Genomic DNA, 22,628 nt, shown 5'->3' on the forward strand with positions numbered 1-22,628 from the left:
GAGTTTATATAAATAAGGAAACCAGAGAACTTATTACCACTAACAGTGGGCTGGGGCTTAAGAGTCTTTGAAAACGCTTCTCTTTATATTAGTAATCCCTGCAAGATTCCTCCCTTTGTAATGAAAAGGTAGTTAATGAAATTTGGGTAGTCAGTTTAGTATTGCCTACCTAGATATACCACTAATAATATAAAGCAATAACCTGTACTTAGCACTTTGTAACACTAATGGAAATTAGCTGCCTGTGCATTAGGAGCAAAAAAAAAAAAAAAAACCACACAAAAATGCTTCCCACAGACATGGTTGAGAAACACAGCACAAGCCACTTACTGATACCTTTACTTCAGCCTTGATTAAAATACCAGATCAAAGTGCACCTCTGTAATTCAAAATTGAATTATTAAAGCCCATGCACAGGGTGACCCACTTCTTAAGGTCTGTATTTGTTAGACACAGTTCTGCCTGCATAAACACAAGAATTCATTTATGGGGAAAAAAGTCACCCAATGGGATCAAATCTAATTAGCCCATATTTATTAAAGCTTAAGGCCTAAAGCCACTTGCTAAGGCTGCAGCATATGGAAACCTACTTTCCTACTCTCTCTCTCTCCATAGAAAATCACCCTCAAAGCATATACTATCAGAGTTAAGTTACCCACTGGGGCCATTTCAAAACCCTAGTGTTATCATGTCAACCAAACTTTATTCTGTAAATTTGTCAAGGCTTCCCAAAGCATCAGATGTTGGGCATTTAGGAGATCAGTAAATAACACCAGCTTCTTCCTTTCCTGATCTTGTCTTTGGAAGAAAGTGAGGGAGAGATAATGAGTCATATAAAGGACAAAATATCATCTACATTGTGGAAAAGCTGCTTAGAGAATGTGTTTGAGATATGTGACAGTTGCTTAATTTTTATAATTTAGTTTGTCCAATAACTCATGAGCATTGGTATAGACCTTAGCACAAGAAAACAAAAGTTGATACCTGATTTAACCAAGAGCAGAATAATACACATCCTCTTTACAGACAGACCCAAAATATGAGAAGGGATGAACTGAAAAGGCTCAGTCTTTCTTAAAGCATGACAAGAAGACACTTCATCCCTCTTCTTACTTGTGGATTTACTAAGGTCTGGGGATAGATACAATCCTCGACAGGAACACAGAGTTCTTTGGAGTCTTTTGTTAATAGGAGCAAATCTTTCAGGTGGATGACTCATTCTCAGATACTATTGTTTTCACCCGTGATTGACTCAGACCTAAATTTATTCAGCCAGAATTCTTTCATGGTATAAGTGAATGTATTTATATACTTTCATGGGTAAGTGAATGTACTAAATCTTATTTTTAAATATTACAAAAGTATTTTCCTTCATAAAATTATAATCTTATTATATCTGCATGCACGTTGAAATTAGCAAGGCATAGTTTACTGGACTGGTTTACACCTGTCCGTAGAAGTGATATTTCATAGATTGTTTCTGTGTATACAAGTACTAGGTAATGTTATAAAACACTCATGAGGTGGCCAGCACTTAAAGAACAGTATAATGACTAATTAATGTAATGACACTTGTATAACAAGAGAGTCGAAAGAAGGTTAATGTGATAATGAGGCTTATTTGATCTTAAAGATTTAGCATGAAGGAACTCTCAAGATAGCTTAATTAGATTTTAAGCACCTTTTGCAATTTGCATGTGTACTTGTTAATCCATATGTTCTAAAAATAAATTTTACTTCCTTTAAGTTAATGAATTTGTCTCATCTCTTCCCTTGTGCTGTTTACTGTTACTAGTGATGGGGTTTCTTTGAATTTTTCATGATATGTGTTATTTATAATTTTTTCTTTTGTACTATGTTTAAATTGTAGTTTGAGTCAAAATAGTAAGATGTTTTAAATTATGAAACAATAGCTGATAAAATGCAGGCAATTATGACAAATCATGACTAGACTCATTTAAGTAATTTTTATGTCATTTAGTACACTATGTTACACCACACAATATGTTAGTAAGTGTGTACTGTTTTCTGGTGCTTTGGAAAAATATAGAATTACATTTTCACATTCCATATTTAGGCTTGGATGAGTTCTCCAAATTAATACCCATTTATTAATACCTCTTTGTTAATGAGTGATTCTCATAATTCATTTACATGATTTTTACTGCCCAGTCTTTATTTCTTTTTCAATGCAGTTTATTCTTGTAGCACTTTATTTCTTAAAGCCATCGGAGCATGAGTACTGGCATGGGTCAGCCTCTTATTTTCTCTGACTTAAGTCAGATCCATTTTCTAAGACTCAATTCATGTTTCATGTTTTACATGCAGATATCCATGAGCACCTCAGCTCATAGTAATCTCTTCCACCTTAGGCACCCTGCTTACTACATATTTTTTTCATTAGAAGTAATGAAGTTGACGGTTAAGCATCCGACTTTGGCTCAGGTCTTGATCTCATGGTTTGTGGGTTTGAGCCCCTCGTCTGGCTCTGTGCTGACAGCTCAGAGCCTGGAGCCTGCTTCGGATTCTTTGTCTCCCTTTCTCTCTGCCCCTCCCCCCACTCACACTCTCTCTCTCTCTCTCTCCCAAAAAATGAATAAACAGTAAAAAAATTTAAAAGAAGTAATGAATTTGATTTTCAAACTATCTTTCTTTAGGGTTTTAATGTATATGGAGCTTTGCATTTAGATATCCAAAAAATGAGGGTCAAGTTTCATAAATTCTTTGCTTTCTCCTAGGTTTAATTTTGTATTTTGCAAATAGCAAACAGTAAGCATATCTATATTGATCTGTTTTGCTTTTTGAACTAGAAAAAAATTTTTTGACAAACTAAAAATAATCAACCTAATGGCTTTTGGGCTGATGAAATTGGCCATTCTACATGTAATTGTGGTATTTGTGTCTCAATATACAGTTGACCCTTGAATAATGTGGAGGTTAGAGGCGTGAAACCCCCTCACAGTTGAAAAATCTATATATAACTTTTGAGTACCCCAAAACTTAACTACTAACAGACTATTGTTGAGTGGAAACCTTACTGATAACATAAACCATTAATTAATATATATTTCGTATACTAAAGGTATTATATTACAATAAAGTAGAGAAAGGAAAATTTTATTAAGAAAACCATAAGGAAGAGAAAATACATTTACAGTCCTGTATGTATTTACCAAAAAAGACTTGCATATAAGTTGGCCAGTGCAATTCAAACCTGTGATGTTCAAAGGTCTTTTGCATAGTAGTCTCGGAATGATGAAACCACTGCTTGAATTAAACACACAACAGATAAGGTCATTAATTAAATGTGGTGATATAAACAAGGGCATAACTCCTACCCGTACAGCCTTTTTGAAATTTGAGGTATCATACAAATCCAAAAAGTTGTGTGTAAAGTGCAAAGAAGGACTTTTCTGAAATGGGCCATGGACACATGCTAGCTTGAGTACATTTTCTCTTAGCAGGTTTGACACTCATGCAGGCTAATAATTTTAGATGAGGTCAAAGAGAAAGGTGTGGTTATGCAATAGCATTTTTTCTCAGAAATCTACATAGGTATTTATTTTAATGTATTTATTGAGCCTATATTAAGCACAAGGAGGTTTCAATTTAGTTTAGATGATGAGGCAAGCATACTTCTTGAAGTTTAATGACATATATAAAGGCTCCATATTGGTCAAGGGGTAAAAGATGTTGTTGTTACTGCTAGTTATGATGACTATGATGATGATGACAGACAAGATATGACGAAAGAAAGTGAGAAGGCAGTATGGATTGGAAGGCTCTGATTATGTTTTGTTCATAAGGTAGCCTGAGAAGTTCTTTGCTTCCCGCTCCACATTTCCAGCTAACAAATGAGTTTAAGTAAGCTTTGCCGGAGGGTAAGCAGAGGGAGTGCTATATACTGACATCTGTAATAGTGACTTGGGAATATGCTTCAGAGCAAAATACAGATAATTTTGTCTGTCATATACACATAAGGGGTTAACAATGGAAAATAGATCATTTGTGACTATCAGTGGTGCCCTATCACTATTAACAGATTACATGTGCCATCAAATTTTAAAATTTTCCTCTAAATCACTTTTTCATTTAAGACCACTAGCTATTTTAAAGTAAAAGCAAGTAATAAGCAAAACACCCAATGATACTACTATTCCCAACAACTACAGTGGTCATCTTTCCTGCAAATGCTCATTTAAATCACACTGTCTTAAAAATAATAATAATAAAAAAAATGTTTCTTAGAAAGTATCTGGGAAATTTTGTGAATGATACCAAGAATTTTACAGTAATTATCATGGTTTTAAAAACTGTATCATTTTTGAAAGTGAATATTTTAAAGTATTATATCACCATGTCAAGGGAATAATAATTATTTATTGAATATGTTTTTAGAAAGAAGGAAATATATTATTTAATCAACTGATGTATTTTAGCAAATTTTTTATGTTATAGTGTAGCAAAAAATGTGGTAAATAGTAGTGCCATCTATTGATAAAATTGAAAACTACAGTTTCTTTTTAAGGAAAACCGAGACTTACATGTATAGGAATATATTTCAAAATATATAATTCCTTAGTGTTGTGATTATTTTAAATTATTATTTTATCACATCAAGTACTAGACTTGTGTTAAAAATAGTATTTGTGTGAATGGGTGTGTTTATGTGTGTATATGTATGTATTTATGTGTATATTTTTATGTATGTGATTAATAATGTTATACTTCCTGTAATAGACATTGGTTATTGAATTAAGTTTAGTTAAGCTGTTAATCAATTGAATAACAATTAATTTAATCAATGAAGAAAATTAACTTTAATATTATATACTATATTCTGCTAAAAATATTAAGCAATAACTACCTATATGGTGAGGGATGAATCATTGTGTCTCGTTATTTATTATTTTTTAATGTTTTTTATTTGTTTTGAGGGAAAGGAAACACACATGTATGAGTGGCGAGGGGCGGAGAGAGTGGGAGAGAGAGAATCCCAAGTAGGCTCTGCACTATCAAGGAAGCCATGACTTGAGCCCAAATCAAGAGTTGGAGGCTTACTTGACTGAGCCACCCAGGCATCCCTCTCTTTTATTCTATTTTAATGTGCAGAAAATACTTTTAACATGTAAAAATTTGAATATGTACCTTTCAGCATACTATTATGACTGAATTTAATATTTATTTTTCTTTTTAATTTTGTTTTTTTATATATAATAACAGACTATATAAAAGACGCTTAGATTAGCTCTTCTCAATAATTCTAAATTGTTATCTTTAATTTTTCCAATTTTCTACAATACACCTGGCTGGAACAATCTGTCTTTCTGGCCAAATTACCTAAGGTAATACTGAGTAGTTTAAAGAGTTTGATCGTTAAAAATATATGCTAATTAAGGGACAATACTTCAGAGAGGAAAGGAGCAGAAAGTGGTGGTAATATCCATTGACCTCTAGGGTTTAATCAGATTATATATTGCAGGTGATATGTGCCAGAACATTAACAGGTGCAGATATAGCACTGTTCCATTACCACAAGGATCCTTAATGTTGCCCTTTTATAGCCACACCCACTTCTCTTCTGCCCTCATTAACCCCCAGCAATCACTAATCTGCTCTCCCTTTATACGATTATTTTGAGAATGTTTTATAAACATTCTCAAAATGCTTATAATATTCATTCTCAAAATGAAATAATATGGCATAGTATATCATTTTGGGATTGGTTTTATTTCCCCATGGATCACAGTTATCTGGACATTCATCTATGTTGTGTGTATCAATAGTTTGTTCCTTTTTTTTTTTCTTTGAATAGTATTCCATGGTATGGATATATTAAAGTTTGCTTATTCATTTACCTGTGGAAGGACAATTTAGGCTGATTCCAGTTGTTTTCTATTACATATAACATTGTAAAAGGTATTCATGTAGGGGTTAATTCATTCGGTTAAGCAACCGATTTCAGCTCAGGTCATGATCTCATGATTCATGGGTACAAGTCCCGCATTGGGCTCTCTGCTGTCAGTGCAGAGCCCGCTTCTGATCCTCTGTCCTTCCCTCTACCTGTCCCTCCTTGCCCTTGTGTTCTCTCTCTCTCTCAGAAATAAACATTTAAAAAAAGTATTCATGTAGAATTTTTTATCTGAACACAAATTTTCATTTTTCTGGGATAAATACTCATGAATTTAATTGCTAAGTCATATGGTAGTTACATGTTTAGATTTTTCTTTTCTTGAAACTGGCAGAGTGCTTATATTATTTTACATTATCACTAGCAATGTATGAGTGATTCAGTTTCTTTGCATCCTGGCCAACAATTGGCATTATCACTGTTTCTATTTCAGCCATTCTGATATGTGTAGTGAAATCTTATTGTCATATTAATTTGCATTGGGTAATGAAGCCAAACATCGTTTCATGTGATTACTTGCAATCTGTATATCACCTCTAATAAAATGTCCTCTTATGTCCTTTAACCATTTTCTAATTGAATTGCTTGCTTTTTTACTGTTGAGTTTTGATAGTTCTTTAGATAGTATTTTGTTGCATATCTGGTTTATAAATATTTTGTCCACTCTGTAGTTTGTCTTTTAATCCATTTCACAGATTTTTTTCTAGAGCAATAGTTTTAAATTTTGGTGAGGTCCATTAATCCTTTTTTTTTTTTAATGAATAGTACTTTTATGTCAAATCTAATAATTCTTTGCTGATTCCTAGATAGTGTAGAATTTTTTCCTATGTATTTTCCTAAAATTTTTATAGTTTTATGTTCTGCAGTTTATAGTACATTTTAGGTTAGGTTTTGTATAAGGTATGAGATATGAATCAGTGAAAATGCCATGACAGAAGGATAATATGTTAACACTAACAAAAGAGAAAATAGTAACCTCCAACTATGGGTATGACATTACAAGAAGCAGGCAATGGGAAGGATGACATAAATCTGTGTAATTACAAACTGGACCATCCCTCCTATAGCCAAATATCTGCTTATTTCTCAGACAGCTCATATATCTCTAAATTCTAATCCCTAAGTTATACCAGAAAAATAAAAGGATTCCTGTCTCCATGATGTGACTGAGTTAGAGTTTTTGCTGGTCCTATTTTACTTTTTCTAGGTTGGAAAGTGGATGTCAGGAATAAAAAGAAGCAAGAAAACAAAAGAATCTAAAACTCTATCTTAGATAGGGATGGTCTTACATCCTGAGTTAGGAGTAGCTGTTATTTAATTCTTAGGTATAACTTGACAAATAAGATTTTCATATGATAGCTAAACACAGGAATTTTGCAATAGAACTGAAGAAGAAGGAATACAAAGGAACTTTATCAGTGAAGTATAGGTAAGAAAAACAAAAGGTTAAGCGCTGACTTCAACTCAGGTCATTAGAGCCCTGCATCAAGCTCTGTGCTGACAGCTCAGAGCCTGGAACCTGCTTCAGATTCTGTGTCTCCCTCTGTGTCTGCCCCCCCCTCCTCCTACTGTCTCTCTCTCTCAAAAATAAAATAACCATTAATTTTTTTTAAAGTAAAATTAAAAAAAGGAAACAGCAACAATGTACAAGTTTAAAATAAAATGGAAAATTGAAAAAACTATCATGTGTATCACAATTGGTATATGTGGTTTGAACTTCTGCATCAAATTGAATGTTTGGGTAAAAAAATTCAGTTAGGTAATAGTTGTAAGAAACACCAAAAAAGAAATAATGAAAATATATTGATAATAAAGTGATTAGTCAATATATGTGTAGAAAATAAATTACATTAAATTAATGGTAATGTACCTATATTTGCTAAAGTTTTATTTATGCTAAACTCATTGACTAGAATAAAGAAAAATATTTTCCCATAGTAAAAACATACAACATACAAAGAACATATAAGAATCAAAACTTTTTATGTGTCCAATATATACGGTGAAGTTGCATCAAGCAAAATATAAAACTCAAAGGATTCTTTGATAAAGGTATAATGATAGGATTTTAAAATATAGTTAAAAAAGACTTTGAGGCACCTGGTGCCTCAGTCTGTTAAGCATCTGACTCTTGATTTCGGCTCAGGTCATGATTTTTGTTCATGAGATTGAGCCCCAGCATCGAGCTCTTTGCTGACAGTGTGGAACCTACTTGGGATTTTCCCTCAACTTTCTTTCTCCCTCCCCTGCTTGTGTGGTCTCTCTCTCTCTCTCTCTCTCTCTCTCTCTCTCTCTCTCTCAGAAATAAACAAACTTATAAAATATTTGACAGATTAAATGAATAAAGTTTAAGCAAAGGAATGGAGATTGTAATGACTCCATGAGTATATATGTGAGATATATATGGTGTGTTTAGATATAAGTAGACAGACAGATGACAGAACGAATGCTATGGCCATCCAGCCATCCATCTATCTATAATCTAAATATGACATATATATCTCAAACATACTCACTGAGTTACATATATGTATATACATATATATTCATTTTCATATGTGTTCATGTCTATATATATATATATATATATATATATAAAATGCTGAAAAGTAACTGAAACATAACTGGTCAAATTAATATACCATAGTATACTAAATTAGATACCAAAAAAATCAATCCATACCTTACAATGCTTATTTTTTTTTAATTTTTTTTTCAACGTTTATTTATTTATTTTTGGGACAGAGAGAGACAGAGCATGAACGGGCGAGGGGCAGAGAGAGAGGGAGACACAGAATCGGAAACAGGCTCCAGGCTCTGAGCCATCAGCCCAGAGCCTGACGCGGGGCTCGAACTGACCGGCCGCCAGATCGTGACCTGGCTGAAGTCAGACGCTTAACCGACTGCGCCACCCAGGCGCCCCTACAATGCTTATTTTTAAAATGCTACCTAATATAATGGATGTTTCCTTTAACACCAAAATAAGCCATACTATCATATATCATCCATAATTAATCCTCATTCAAATTGTTTTGAAGTTTAAAAACATAAATATTACAAGATTGACAGTTTTTTTTATATATTTGCTGATAATATGATGGCTTACGTTTGAATCCCAAGAGATCAAATATCTGAAAGCTTTTTTACTAAAAGAAAATTAGTGCTCATTGGCACTTAACTACTTACGAATATATAGAAACACATTTCTCATTAACAGCAAAAAAGGAAAATGTTAAAAAACTTAGTAGAAAAAATCCAGAATCTAACTAAAGGACTTCAAAACTAATGTTAATAAATGGAGCAATATACTATGTTCTTAGACTGGGAGATATCCTATATTAAAATAATTGCACAGCTTCTTTAATTGTGCATTTCATTCAGTTTCAGCCGGAATTCCAATGATCGTTTTTCCTTCCCTTTCTCTGTTTCTTTTCTTTCTTCTTCTCTTCCTCCCTACATCTCCTTTTTCTCTTTACGCTCCCTCAACGTCTTCTAATAAAAGAATAAATGTGGAGGGAAAATGATAAGATGAACACTAGTGTGAATGAATTTGTTGTAAGGGATAATAAAGCCTAATTTAAATCTACATTAACCAAAGAATATAGGTAAAATTCATGAGGTGAATAAATTACCAGAAAGAAATGCAGCCAGTAAATTTGTAAAATCATTTTAAGTGTGAAAATATATGTATGTATATATGATGCATAGAATAAAATAAACACAGAAAATGTAGAATGGAAATATATATAGTGATTGACAAATTATACAGTGTGATGAAGAAAGGATATCCAATTATTGAGAATATATTGCTTTATTCTTGAATGATGTATAAAAAGTAATCAACATCATTGAAAGAAAATTATATGTCTTCACACTATATGTAAAAATTTTAAACATTCATCCAAAAATTGGATTATAAACTAGATTATAATCTAATTATAAATAGAATTGTTTTAAGAAGAAAAATAAATTTAGGGTGTTCATTGTTCAGGAAAACATTTATTTAATTGAAGATGGCAACATGTGTGCATTTTTCTTTAGCAAGACAAGAAATCCAGTAGTAATAAAAGAGATTTTCATGGGTTACCTTAAATAAAAATATTCTGTTTTGTAATTATTTAAAATAGACTAGATAAAATATTTACACACAAATAAGGGATAAAAGATTATTGTAGGTTTCTCTAGTTGAATATGTATCCCTATATACTTACAAGAAAAATGGGTAAAAGTTGTGAACAGGCCTTTTCATAGAAGAAATCAAAATGACTAATGAGTATAGGAAAACGTATTCAAGTAGCAATCAGTGAAATTCAATTTATTTAAAATGAGAAACCATTTGCCAAATTAAAACAATAATAACATGCATTTCAGGTGAATTTGTGGAAAGTGGACCCTCCCACACATTGGTTAGTTTGGGGAGAAGGGATTTGTACATGTTAGCTAAGTCATCTGACATTCAATTTTAAATGTATGTACTTTTTAATGTAGCAATTCTTTGATTCGGATAATCTGAAATATTGAAAGCAACAGTAGTATGTAGGTACAAGAATGATTTTTTTAATGCTTATTTATTTATTTTGAGAGAGACAGAGACAACACGATGGGGCAGGGGTAGAGAAAGGAGAGAGAATCCCAGGCAGGCTCCTTGCTGCCAGCACAGAGCCCAAAGTGGGGATTGAATTCACTAAATCCTCAGATCATGACCTGAGCTGAAACCAAGAGTCAGCCACTTAACCAATTGAGCCACCCGCATGCCTTGGTACAAGAATGATTTTTATGCGCAATTGTGTATATAATAGTGTGAAACTGTGAACCCTAGTCATCATTAAAATTGTTGAATACATTATTATAACCTTACTGTAAAAATTATTAATCTATTAAAAACAATAAACTAATTTACACATATTGTCCTAAAATATGTCTAAGATATCTAAAATAAAAAGAAACAAAAGTAATGTATAAAGAATAAGTTCCTATTTGAGTAACAAACATTTGTATACACTGTATAAGGATAGAGGTAAAATTTAAAGTACACTGAAAGGTTAAAACTGGTCATTTCAAACATCTGTGATGAGAGAGGCAATTAATATTTTATATTCCTCTTATATATTATGAGTTTTTAATAATAAATATGCAGTATATTAAGAAATCAGTAAGAAGAAATTAGAAAGAAATAAATTAGAGCCAACATGAATAAGCAATTTCTGTTTTTCAGTATTTTGATGGTTTTTATACATACATGATATCTTTCTCTCAAAAATCTTTTGAGGTACTAATATGCTAATTTTATGATAAAAAAAAAAGAAAGCTTAAGACATTTCCACCTACAGGTGGCTGTACGTGCTAAAACTTGACCTCAAACTGATTGGTCTGGTTTCATGTGGTTCATATACTTAGATGAAGCAGGGATAGATTCTGATCATGCCTGTGTAAGATAAAATCATTAGGTTTTGACTAGAAGGGAAAAAACCCATGTCACTGTCCATTAAGTTAGGGGATATTCTGAAAATTATCAAATGCACTAAGTCTAAAATAGCATAGTCCTCCTCTGTTGAGAGCAAATTTCTATGTATGCCATGAAGGTTTTTCTCGCAGATAAAAAAATTAAAAATCCTAACAAAAGGTCCTTGTCAATTTACCAATGAAAAGTTTAAATAATAAAGTATTTTAATAAAAAGTAGTCATATGTATGTGTTTAATAAGGTTTATGCTTAGTAAGGTAATTTTTGAGGCCAGAGTTTTGTTTGTAGTTTTATAACTTAAAGATTTCTTTTGATAACTGTTCGTTAAAATATAAATAAAATAATGTTTGGTTAAAACCACGCTTACTGCTGCTTTATTCAAGAGTGTCTTTTCTCATATGAGTGAAGTCATATGGTTTTTGTCTTTCTCTGACTAATTTCACTTAGCAGATGAGGACTTTAAGAGACAAAACAGATGAACATAAAGGAAAGGAAACAAAAATAATATAAAAACAAGGAGGGGGACAAAACATAAGAGACTCATAAATATGGAGAACAAACTGAGGGTTACTGGAGGGATTTGGGAGGGGGGGATGGGCTAAATGGGTAAGGGGCATTAAGGAATCTACTCCTGAAATCATTGTTGCACTATATGCTAACTAATTTGGATGTAAATTTTAAAAAATAAAAAATAAAATTTTATAAAAAGAGTGTCTTTTTTCAAATGAACTATCTGTATGCTTTTAGTAAATTAATATTATGGCTTAGTATTACATGACTATCTCAAAGCTCATTTTGAAATTAGGAAATTATATTTATAATCCTCAGTGTGTTAGCATGCATAAAAATTGCTCTAGGTGAATTAGGTAGTTTCTTAAGAAATTACTTCACATTGCTAAATCTGGAGATCAATCCGTAATAAAAAGTATATATCTCTGACGTGGAATTGTGGACTAGCTAAATTGCCATAACTGTAGATGAATTTAACCCCGTAAACCTAAAGATTTTTTTCTTTTTTGTTTTTTACATAGAGTAGTTTGCAATAAGAAAATATCTGAACAAAATTATTTTATATTTGCAATTTTCATCATCTTCTCTATTGAAGACTTCCACCAACATTTGAATCAAAAATATTAACCATAAATGTATTTCTCTCCATTTGCAAAGCATTTTATATTTTAAAGAGCCACCACATTGTTTCATCATCATTTTTTTTTTTCGAGTGAAGAAACACACACTGGAAGATTTAGAGTAAGTTTTCCAAAATGATTTAATTCCAGGGTGTGATCTAAGATCTGTAAATTGAGTGATCCTGTCTGATACAAAGTGTTTCATATTTTATGGTCTCACATATATTTAAAGTTCTTACAATTCCTTATACAAATGGTGGAAGATAGGTCTAGGTAGAATGATAGCTTTAAGGAAAGTTGTCTATTTGGCCACACATTTTAATATTATATTGAATAACATATTTTCTATATCTTTTTGAGCTCTAATTAATACAATTGTTTTTCTTACTTCTTAGTCACAAGCACAGTCTTTTTACAGAGTAAGCATACGCTTACTTGTTATGTGACCAATAGGATACAAATGTGATTGAGGAAGAGCTTAGAAGATTCACTTGACCTGTTTAGAACAGTTACAGACAGCTTTGAATATATCTCATTACATATTGTATTGAGATAGGGTTTATATCTAATGTTGTATATTGAAATTAAACAAATTTGCAAAATGTGTCTGGGCTTCCATTTCCCTTTCTCCAGTCTTGGCAGATTTTGCTGATCAATTATAGCTTTTATATTGTATTGAACCCATACATAAGTTTTGGCCACTTCCAATTTAGGTCTTCAAAATGTCCATTTCTACTAATCAATTGATATTGACTAGTAAAATTATGTGCATTTGTCATTTCTCCTATTAAGTCTCAGTCATTCTGCAAGTAATGGCAAAAATATGATTTCTGGAAAGTAAAGTGTGTGAGTTAAGACACCTAATATTTCAACTTGTCATACTTTGTTTCTTTTCATCAATTTCATCCTAGGAAGGGTTTCACACTTTACAAGTGGGGAAACTGAGACTTAGAGAAATTGGATATTTTATTCCTTAGAGCATAGAATAAGTGTTAGAGATACATTCAAATTTTCAGGTGTGCATGTGGAGTGGTTACTATAATGTTCTATGATGCACACTCCCTGCCTCAAATAATTAATTTGAGATCTCCCCAATTTTTTAAAACTAAATATATATTAAATGAAAGTAAATACAGTCTAAAGAAAAAAAAACAGTATACATCATGTACCAGACATAACATTAATTTTTTCATTAGTACTTTTTTCATAGATTTAGAAAAATAACATTTTATATTATTGCCTTGAATACTTTTGTTATGCTTTCTTTTGTTTCAGAGAGCATTTCTGTAAATGAGGGCTTTTGAGATTTTTCAAAATTGGGCCTTAAAAGGGCCACTAACTTTAAAGATAGCTATTAATGGATCTAAGTTTGTTAAAGTAGGATAGACCTCTGTTCCTTTCAAAATAGCTTAAAAAGTTGTGATTTGTTACAATACTGTAGGATAAATAGGAAGAACCAATAAAAATTGCAAAAGTTTATGACCATAAGTATGTTGCTGTTATTTATATTTTGCCTCCAACATTTGTTGTATCCTCTACATTTTTATGAAGGCTGCAATAATGTGATCAGAGAGTTTTGTAATATTGACAAGAGGCAGTGTGAAAGTCATGAATATAAAAAGACTGCTTTGGGACAAAGTTAAAGAGAAATTGATGGCTTTAATAATGTCAGAGACAAAAGGCATTGGACAAGCTCAGTAGCATTTAAAATATTTATTAAACTCTGTCTGTAATTTTTCATAGGAAAGTTGCTTTAATGACAAAGGAAGTCATAATACAAACAGAACAATCCAGATGCCGCTGTGAGTCAGCACTACTTCAGAGACATTTATATTCTTACCCTCAAGCTTTCTTAGAACCTTTTGTAACAGTCGCAGCTGTGTGAATAATTTGTGCAAGAGCAGTGATAGAATCCTTCAAAAGAGTGCAAGATAATGGCATCAAGAAAAAGAAAAAAATATCTAATGTTTAGTTGTTTACATACCAGTGACCTGACAATTCACCTTAAATTCATTTTTGTTTTCAGTTAGATTGCAGTCACCGTATTGGGTCAGTGACCTCTGCTTCCTGACTCCAAAATCAGGCTTCCAAAGTACCCAGGTTATGCTGTATTTATACTTTCTGGTAATGGTGCAGCAGTTTCTAAAGAAAGATCACAGAATGAAAGCTAAAGGGGCAAAAAATCAGGTTTTAGTATTATAGAGATCTATTTTTTTTCAATAGATCTTTTCTAATACTAGATGAGGAAGATTATTAGATTCTATTAGACACTCCTAATATTGAGAATAGCACTGATATATTTTCATACAATGAAGTTATTATAGATCTTTAAGAAATATATACATCAACCTTTACTAAGCTTTATACCTATTATTATTCAATACTTTATGGTTTTGAGCTGATAAATCTTCACAAATGATTCCATTAGGACCCCAAAGTTTCCAGGAAGAAAGATCTAACAAATATAATTGTACTAATTATGCAATATTTTCTTTAGCTTAGCTACTTTTTTGATTCAAAATTTAATATTTAGTATCAGAACCTCATTTCCATTTTATTTTCTATAATTAGTTAAAAAAGTATTAGCCTTAAGTACCTATTCTTAGTCCTCCATATACAGTATCCAATTACTTTTACTTTATGCTGTAAGAACCATCAGGTAAATTAAATACAGTTTTATTATATTAGTTCAATATAGTCACATGATATTTATTTTAACTGTCTTATAGAAAGAAGAGTTGGGTTTCCATAAGTTATGTCCATTTAAGGTGAATCATTAATCCCTCTTCAAATTACTATAAATGAACTGACATTTATTTGACCTTGACATTTAAAATACTATTTTTCAAGGACCCCAAAAATACCTTATATATAACTGCTAAACACCGGATTCAGACTTTATATTTAGATTCCAAGTAGTTAAATCCAGTAGATATGTTTATTTTATAATCAGTACCAGATAAGACAGTTTAGGCTAAGAATGCATTTTTTCCAGTGTTCACTTGGCTAATTTCAAAACCTGAATTCAACATTCACTCAATATGTTAATGCATAAAACAGAGTATGTGGGAGATGGAGAGAGAACATCATCTAGCTCAATTTGCTACACTCAGAAGTTGCTCACTAATTATCTGTAAATTATTATTTCAAAACTCCTATTTTATGTTTTTTAAGTTTTATTAATGAAAGAATTCATATATTTGCATCCTCTTAGATCTCTTCCATTTTAAGGCACAGATGTTTATTTCGTTATATTTTATAGAATGAATTTGAACAATATGTAAATTCAACTACTTAAATGTTTAGTGCATATAAGCACATAATATTATACTATTTAATATAGATATTATTTGACTTTATTAGACAATGTTATGCCAAATAAATTCAACCAGTTTAAAGTGCTTCCTGAATTGTTTTAGTGCTACACTGAATATCATTAGAAAATGTTCAGTGTATAGACACTAACCTTTACATATTACATTTTGCTTAAAATACTGGGAACCTGTAATTTAAAGTTTTTCATGATGGGGCGCTGGAGTTGCTCAGTCAGTTAAGCCTCTGACTTCAGCTCAGGTGATGAGCTCCTGTTCATGAGTTTTAGCCCCACACCAGGCTCTCTGCTGACAGCTCAGGGCCGGAAGCCTTCTTTAGATTCTGTGTCTCCCTCTCTCTCTCTGCCCCTCCTCTACTGACACTTTTTGTCTCTCTCACTCTCTCAAAGATAAATAAACATTAAAAAAATTAAAGATTTTCATAACACACACAAATAATATTCTAAATCCAATGTGAAAACCCTTTGGTGGTCTTCCTCAGTTTCTTTATTTATGCAATACCAGTAGAAAGGAAAGATAAGTTCATAGAGTGAACTTCTTAACTAAAAATGACGGTAACAAATGACTTGAAATGCTCTCTGGAGGGTTATTGACTTTTTAATTCTGGCTGCCATCAATCGTCATTTATATTTCATAATATGTATCCCGGGAAAAATAACCTACTTTTAAATGTGTAGCTTGTCACCGAGGTTAAGTAGTTGTTATGCCGATCACTTATCCTTCAATTTGGTGTCTAAGTTAAGAGATAGCTTTCAGACAATCACTTGGTATCCATATAGCAAAGAAGAAGCATACAATATGAGTATTATGATTTTTTCAAAATGTAATATTATATATTTGGGTATAAAAGTTCAATATGACAAAAATTATTATTCATTATTTTCCTTTCAGTTCATGTGCAAATGTATCAATAAGGTAGAAACAACTAGGAATGCAGGGGGAAATTGAACATCTTATTTGAAAAGCTGTTCTTTGGGGAGTATCAGTGACAGTATAGGTGACCCATATAATATCTACAATTTTTAATAGAAAAGATGTAGAATTTATTGTTTTTGTTGTTTTGTTTTGTTTGAGAAAAAGAGAGAGTGTGACCTGGAAAGGGGCAAAGAGAGAAGGGGACAGAGGATGTGAAGTGGGCTCTATGCTGACAGGCTGACAGAAGCAAGCCCTGTATGGGACTCAAACTATGAACTATGAGATCAAGACCTGAGATGAAGTCAGACACTCAACCAACTGAGCCACCCAGGAGCCCCTAGAATCTATTGTTATCACTGAGTTGATTGATGTACTTCTTTTCAGACTAATTGTCAATGTATGTAGGTTGTCTCAATTTTTTGCTATTCCAAATAATATTTCAAGAAGCCTTGGTCCTTACTTTGGCTATGAGTTTTGTGGCAAGATACACTTTCTTTTATTAAATGTTTACTGAAAGAGTAGATTTCCATTTTGGCACTCTATGAAAGTCTTTTTAAAACGCTCATCTTCTAACTCACTTTCGAGTTGTCAAGAGATTAAAGATTGGGTCTGAGTATATGAAAGAAGTCTCTTTACTCCAGATCTTATGGTAATGTGGTTTTGCTGGAAGTATATTACTGTATCTCTTTAAAAAGTTATTTACTTGAAACTCCAATGTAATAGAATGGTATAGAAATTACCCTGGGCTTTTAGATATGTACCCAATGCCAAAATACGTGTGTTAGGTCACCAGAAAGCATGTACAGAAATTTATGAAGACTATTTTTGAAAATATATTTGATATTTCAAAATAAACCATTTAAATAGTCATTGAGGTTAACAAAAAATCAGAGCTTGGTTTACTCCCATCGCTGTTGCAGATGTGTGTATTGCATTTCTTTGGAATTATATTTAGGAGAGGGGGAAAGGATGTAGCAAAAATCTGGTGTTCAGAATTTTGGAAGTTTAATATTTTTCTGCTCCTGAAACTATTAAAGGCAATTCACAAAGTAAAGAAGCAGCTGCAAATTCAAAGGATTACTGGGACTTTTTGAGGACCCCTTCCTTCCCTTTGTCTCCATATCAGAGCTGATTTGAGTCTAGTTTAAGAGCTCTCTCGTACACAGCCAAAAAGAAGCGGACAGTAGGATGATAAACATATCTATAGTCCTGATTGTGGCTTCAACTAGTCTCTTGGTTTGAATTGCTTTTATATCTTCAGTAAATCTAGAAGGCTGACATTTATTCATTAGTCAATCTAATTTGTATATACAATGGCTCCTCCAGTCACTAGAAAGAACAGTGGTGAAATTAACTTAGGTCTAAAGTTGAGATCCTAAAGAGAGTCTCCCAGTTTAGTTATCCATATTGCATCTTTGGCATTCCATTGGGTGAAAATAAAAGAAATCAAGTAGTTCAAAGTATATTAGTTAACCAAAGAGCAAAATGGCCCAGGTGAGCATATCTGTCCATTGTCTTCTGCTAAGATAGCTCCTGCAGAAAATTTTTTCACTGAAAACCATAGTGTTTTTCTTTATTTACCAAGTCATATTATTACTAAGGCAAATGCAGGGTGCATATGCTTTCATGGTCATTCTAAATAACAAATGCTAAAGGCACCTGGGTGGCTCAGTTGGTTAAGTGTCCGGCTTTTCATTTTGGCTCAGGTCATGATCTCACAGTTCGTGGGTTTGAGCCCCATGTTGGGCTCTGCGCTGGCAGTGCAGATAATACATATATATATATATATATAGAGAGAGAGAGAGAGAGAGAGATTAGTGAACAATAAATTATCCTCAAACTTAGTGGTTTAAAATAACATTTGTTTTCATATGAGATAACAGGAATATAGAGATATAGAGTTATGAGATTATAAGCAGAGAAATGAGACAACTAAAGAATTTGAGAAGAGCTTAAGCAGATGGTCTGGTATTAGGTCTTTTCTGAGGTTGCAGTCAACATAATTTTCTTACTGTTGTTGGTTTTGCTGTTTGTTGTTGTTTTTAAGTTTTACATATAAGTCATCCATACAGTATCTTTTTTTCTCTGTCTGGTTTATTTCACTTACAATATGCCTTCTGTGTTCTTACAAATGACAGAATGTCCTTTCTAAGGCTGAATAATATTTCGTCATATATATATACCATATTTTCTTTATCACTCAGCCATTGATGGGCACTTAAGTTTGTTTCCTTACCTTGGCTATTGCGAATAATGCTGCTATGAACATAAGACTACAGTTATCTCTCTAAAGATAGTGATTTTGTTTCCTTTGGGTATATACCCAGTAGTGGGACTGCTGGATTGTAAGGTAATTTTTATGATTGACTGACTGATTGATTGATTGCCATAGGAATTACTGATCAGTCAAATTTGGAACATGTTTTTACTACCCTTCAGATTTTTGTGTATTTTTTTTCCTATTGGCTAAATTCAGTGGCTATTAGAGACCAAGATCAGCCAGGTTGATTAGGGGCAGCATGAAAAGCAAAGAACATTGGCTGAGGAATCACGGCCTCCTGGAGTTTCATCTCAACTCTGGACTCTAACAAGCTCTGTGTCCTGGGGAAGGCTTCAAACTTCTATGTGACTCATCTTTAAAGCAACATGACTATAAGAAGTACAACACAAATATTCTATGGCATCTATGAACATATTATTATTTTTACTCTTAAAGTATTATTGCTGATGGTATTATTTTCTACCAGCAGAAGAACTGACACAGGGTAAAAGAAGATACACAAATCCAATCTTATTTTTCCTGGGAGAATATTGAGGATAAATAAAGTTCAGAAGGAATCTGTGTCAGTTAAAGCTTACTTGAGCAGAAAGTTAGAATTTACTGACTTGGAAGTAGTTCTATTTTTAATTTTTGTAGGAGCCCCCATACTATTTTCCATAGTGGTTGTACCAATTTACATGTCCACCAGCAGTGTACAAGGGCTCTGTTTTCTCCATATCCTTACCAATGGTTGTTATCTCTTGCCTTTTAAAATAGACATCCTAACAAATATGAAGTGGTTTCGGTTTGCATTTACCTGATAAGCAGTAATGTTGAGTAATGTTGAGTACCTTGTCATTAACCTGTTGGTCATTGTATGTCTTCATTAAAAAATGTCTGTTTAGGTACTTTGCCCATTTTTATTTGCTTTTTTTTTCTGTTAAATTATATGAGTTCATTGTATATTTATATATTAAGGACTTATCAGATATCTGGCTTACAAATAGTTTCTCCCATTCTATAGGTTTCCTTTTCATTTTGCTGACAATTTCCTTTGCTGTGTGGAAGGGGATGTTAGTCTTTTGTTGCTAGGTTATAACAGCTCATTATATATACTAGATACTAGTATGTTATCAGATAGAATTTGCAAATATGTTTTTACTCTGTGAGTTGTGTTTATACTTTCTTGATAGTGTCCTTTGAGCACCCCAAATTTTAATTTTAATGAGTTCAGTTTATTAATTTTTCTTTTGTTGCTTGTATTTTGGGGTCATATCTAAGAAACCATGGTAAAATACAAAGTCAGGATAATTTATCCTTATGTTTTCTTCTAAGTGTTTTATTATTTCAGTTCCTACATTTAAGTCTGATTAATTTTGAGTTAATTTTTATATATGTTGTGAGGTAGGGGTTCAAGTTCATTCTTTTGCATATGGATATCCGGTTGTTTCAGAATCAATTCTTGAAAAGACTCTTTTCTGGAATCCTTGTTGAAAATCCATTAACCATAGATTAATAGGTTTATTTTGGCATCCCAAGTCTATATCCATAGATTTGATTTTTCTCTTTATGCCAGTTATCACATTGTTTTGATTACTATACTATATGTGTGTGTGTTGTCTACATATATATATACATTTGAAAATTGAGAGATATGAGACCTCTAGTTTTGTCTTCTTTTTCAAGATTGTTTTGGCTATTTGGGGTCCCTTGTAGTTCCATATAAAGCTGAAGATTAGCTCTTCCATTTCTCCAAAAAAATGCAGTTGGAATTTTGATTGGGATTACATTATATCTATAGATTGATTTTTTTGGAGTCTTGTCATCTCACAGACAATTCTTACCAATTCTTACTGTCCTACTAATTAGTTATTTCAATTAATAAACACATGACTTTTCACTTATGTGTTTTTCTTTAAATTCTTTCAACTCATTTTTCAGTGTTCAGTGTAAAAATCTTACACCTCCTTGGTTAAATTCATTTCTAAATATTCTAAATATTTCTAAATATTTTATTTTTTGGATGCTTCTATAAATATAATTGTTACTCTGATCTTTTAAACATGCTATGATAAGGAAAATATTTTTGTTCTTTCTCATTTATATATTCATTATTTGTTTATATAACTGAATTCTTTTTTTAACTTTTTATGTTTTATTTATTTTTGAGAGAGAGAGAGAGAGAGAGAGAGACAGAGCATGAGTGGGGGAGGGGTAGAGAGAGAAGGAGACACAGAATCTGAAGTAGGCTTCAGGCTCTGAGCTGTCAGCACGGAGCCCGATGTGGGGCTCAAACTCATGAACTGCTAGATCATGACCTGAGCAGAAGTTGGATGCTTAACTGACTGAGCCACCCAAGGGACCCTATAACTGAATTCTTAAAGTCTTATTTTGTTCCTTATAGTTCTTTAGAGTTGTTAATTATTTTAATGCCCAAATTTTCATATATTTGGCAAATACGAGCCCCTTTAAGCTGGCTTTTGTATTTTGTTTTTAGGATTTTTTTGTTTATAATGTGTTTATTTTTGAGAGAGACAGAGACAGAGAGTGAGCAAGGGAGGAGCAGAGAGAGAGGGAGACACAGAATCCGAAGTAGGTTCCGGTCTCTGAGCTGTCAGCATGGAACCTAATGTGGGGCTCAAACTCATGAACAGTGAGCTGATGACTTGAGCTGAACTGAGATGCTTAAGCAACTGAGCCACCCCGGCGCCCTTGGACCTGTATTTTATTGTTGTTTCTATCATCCTTTGAAAACCTCCTTTATTACCAAAACAGGATATTCCAGGCTCAGCTTGTATTTTTCCTGACACAGTCTCATAATAACTTTGATGCAAGGAATAGTGGCAAATTTTTGGAGATATTGATGTTTGGAAACTAAGATCTATGGAATTACATATCATTAGAATATATAATTAGCAATTGTATCATATTGCAATTTTTGGAAAATCACAGAATATGGCTTAGTGACTCACTTCTTTCCCATTTCTTCTTGTAGTCCCTCCAGTGATCCGGGTGTATCCAGAGAGTCAGGCTCGAGAACCTGGGGTAACTGCAAGTCTCAGGTGCCATGCAGAGGGCATACCAAACCCTCAGCTTGGCTGGCTGAAGAATGGAATCGATATTACACCAAAGCTGTCCAAACAACTCACACTTCAAGGTGCTTTTCAGTTTCATTTTCTCCTCTCAAATGACCATGTAGAAGTTTTATATTAAAATTTATAACACAGTTACGTGACTTAAAAAAAAAAAGTAGATGACAACAAAATGTCATGAATATGAAAAGAATATAGCTGTTTCTAACACATGATATCTGAAATAGAGCCCTTTAGTATTTTTAGTGTTTTCAATAATAATCTTGTCATAATAATTATGTCATTATTTTAGCAATAAATAAAATATTATATTATGTATCTTTTAAATACTTGTCTAATGGATTATAGCAGATATGCTGAACAGAATAGGTGGATGTCTTCAGAGAATACCTTTCTGCAGGGGCCAATTAAATGTTAAAATCATACTTTTAAAATACATTATAGGAAGTATAAATAATATGGAAATTCCTTAATGAATGTTCTGTAGTATACTTTGCAAATGAATACAGAGGAAAATAAAAACATT

At 32.5% G+C, this 22,628-nt stretch overlaps 1 protein-coding gene across 4 annotated transcripts in view; it reads left to right on the top strand.

Annotated features, from left to right (window-relative positions):
- The window catches only part of FSTL5 (follistatin like 5), a 786,930-nt gene that overhangs the window by 616,266 nt on the left and 148,036 nt on the right, over window positions 1-22,628 (top strand). For all 4 annotated transcript variants that reach the window (XM_045055718.1, XM_045055716.1, XM_045055717.1 and 1 more), the window contains exon 9: window positions 22,006-22,167. In XM_045055718.1, the coding sequence (XP_044911653.1) occupies window positions 22,006-22,167 (162 nt within the window). The remainder of the gene's footprint in view (window positions 1-22,005; window positions 22,168-22,628) is intronic.

Source organism: Felis catus, chromosome B1 (assembly GCF_018350175.1).
Source record: "Felis catus isolate Fca126 chromosome B1, F.catus_Fca126_mat1.0, whole genome shotgun sequence".
NCBI classification, from domain to species: domain Eukaryota; kingdom Metazoa; phylum Chordata; class Mammalia; order Carnivora; family Felidae; genus Felis; species Felis catus.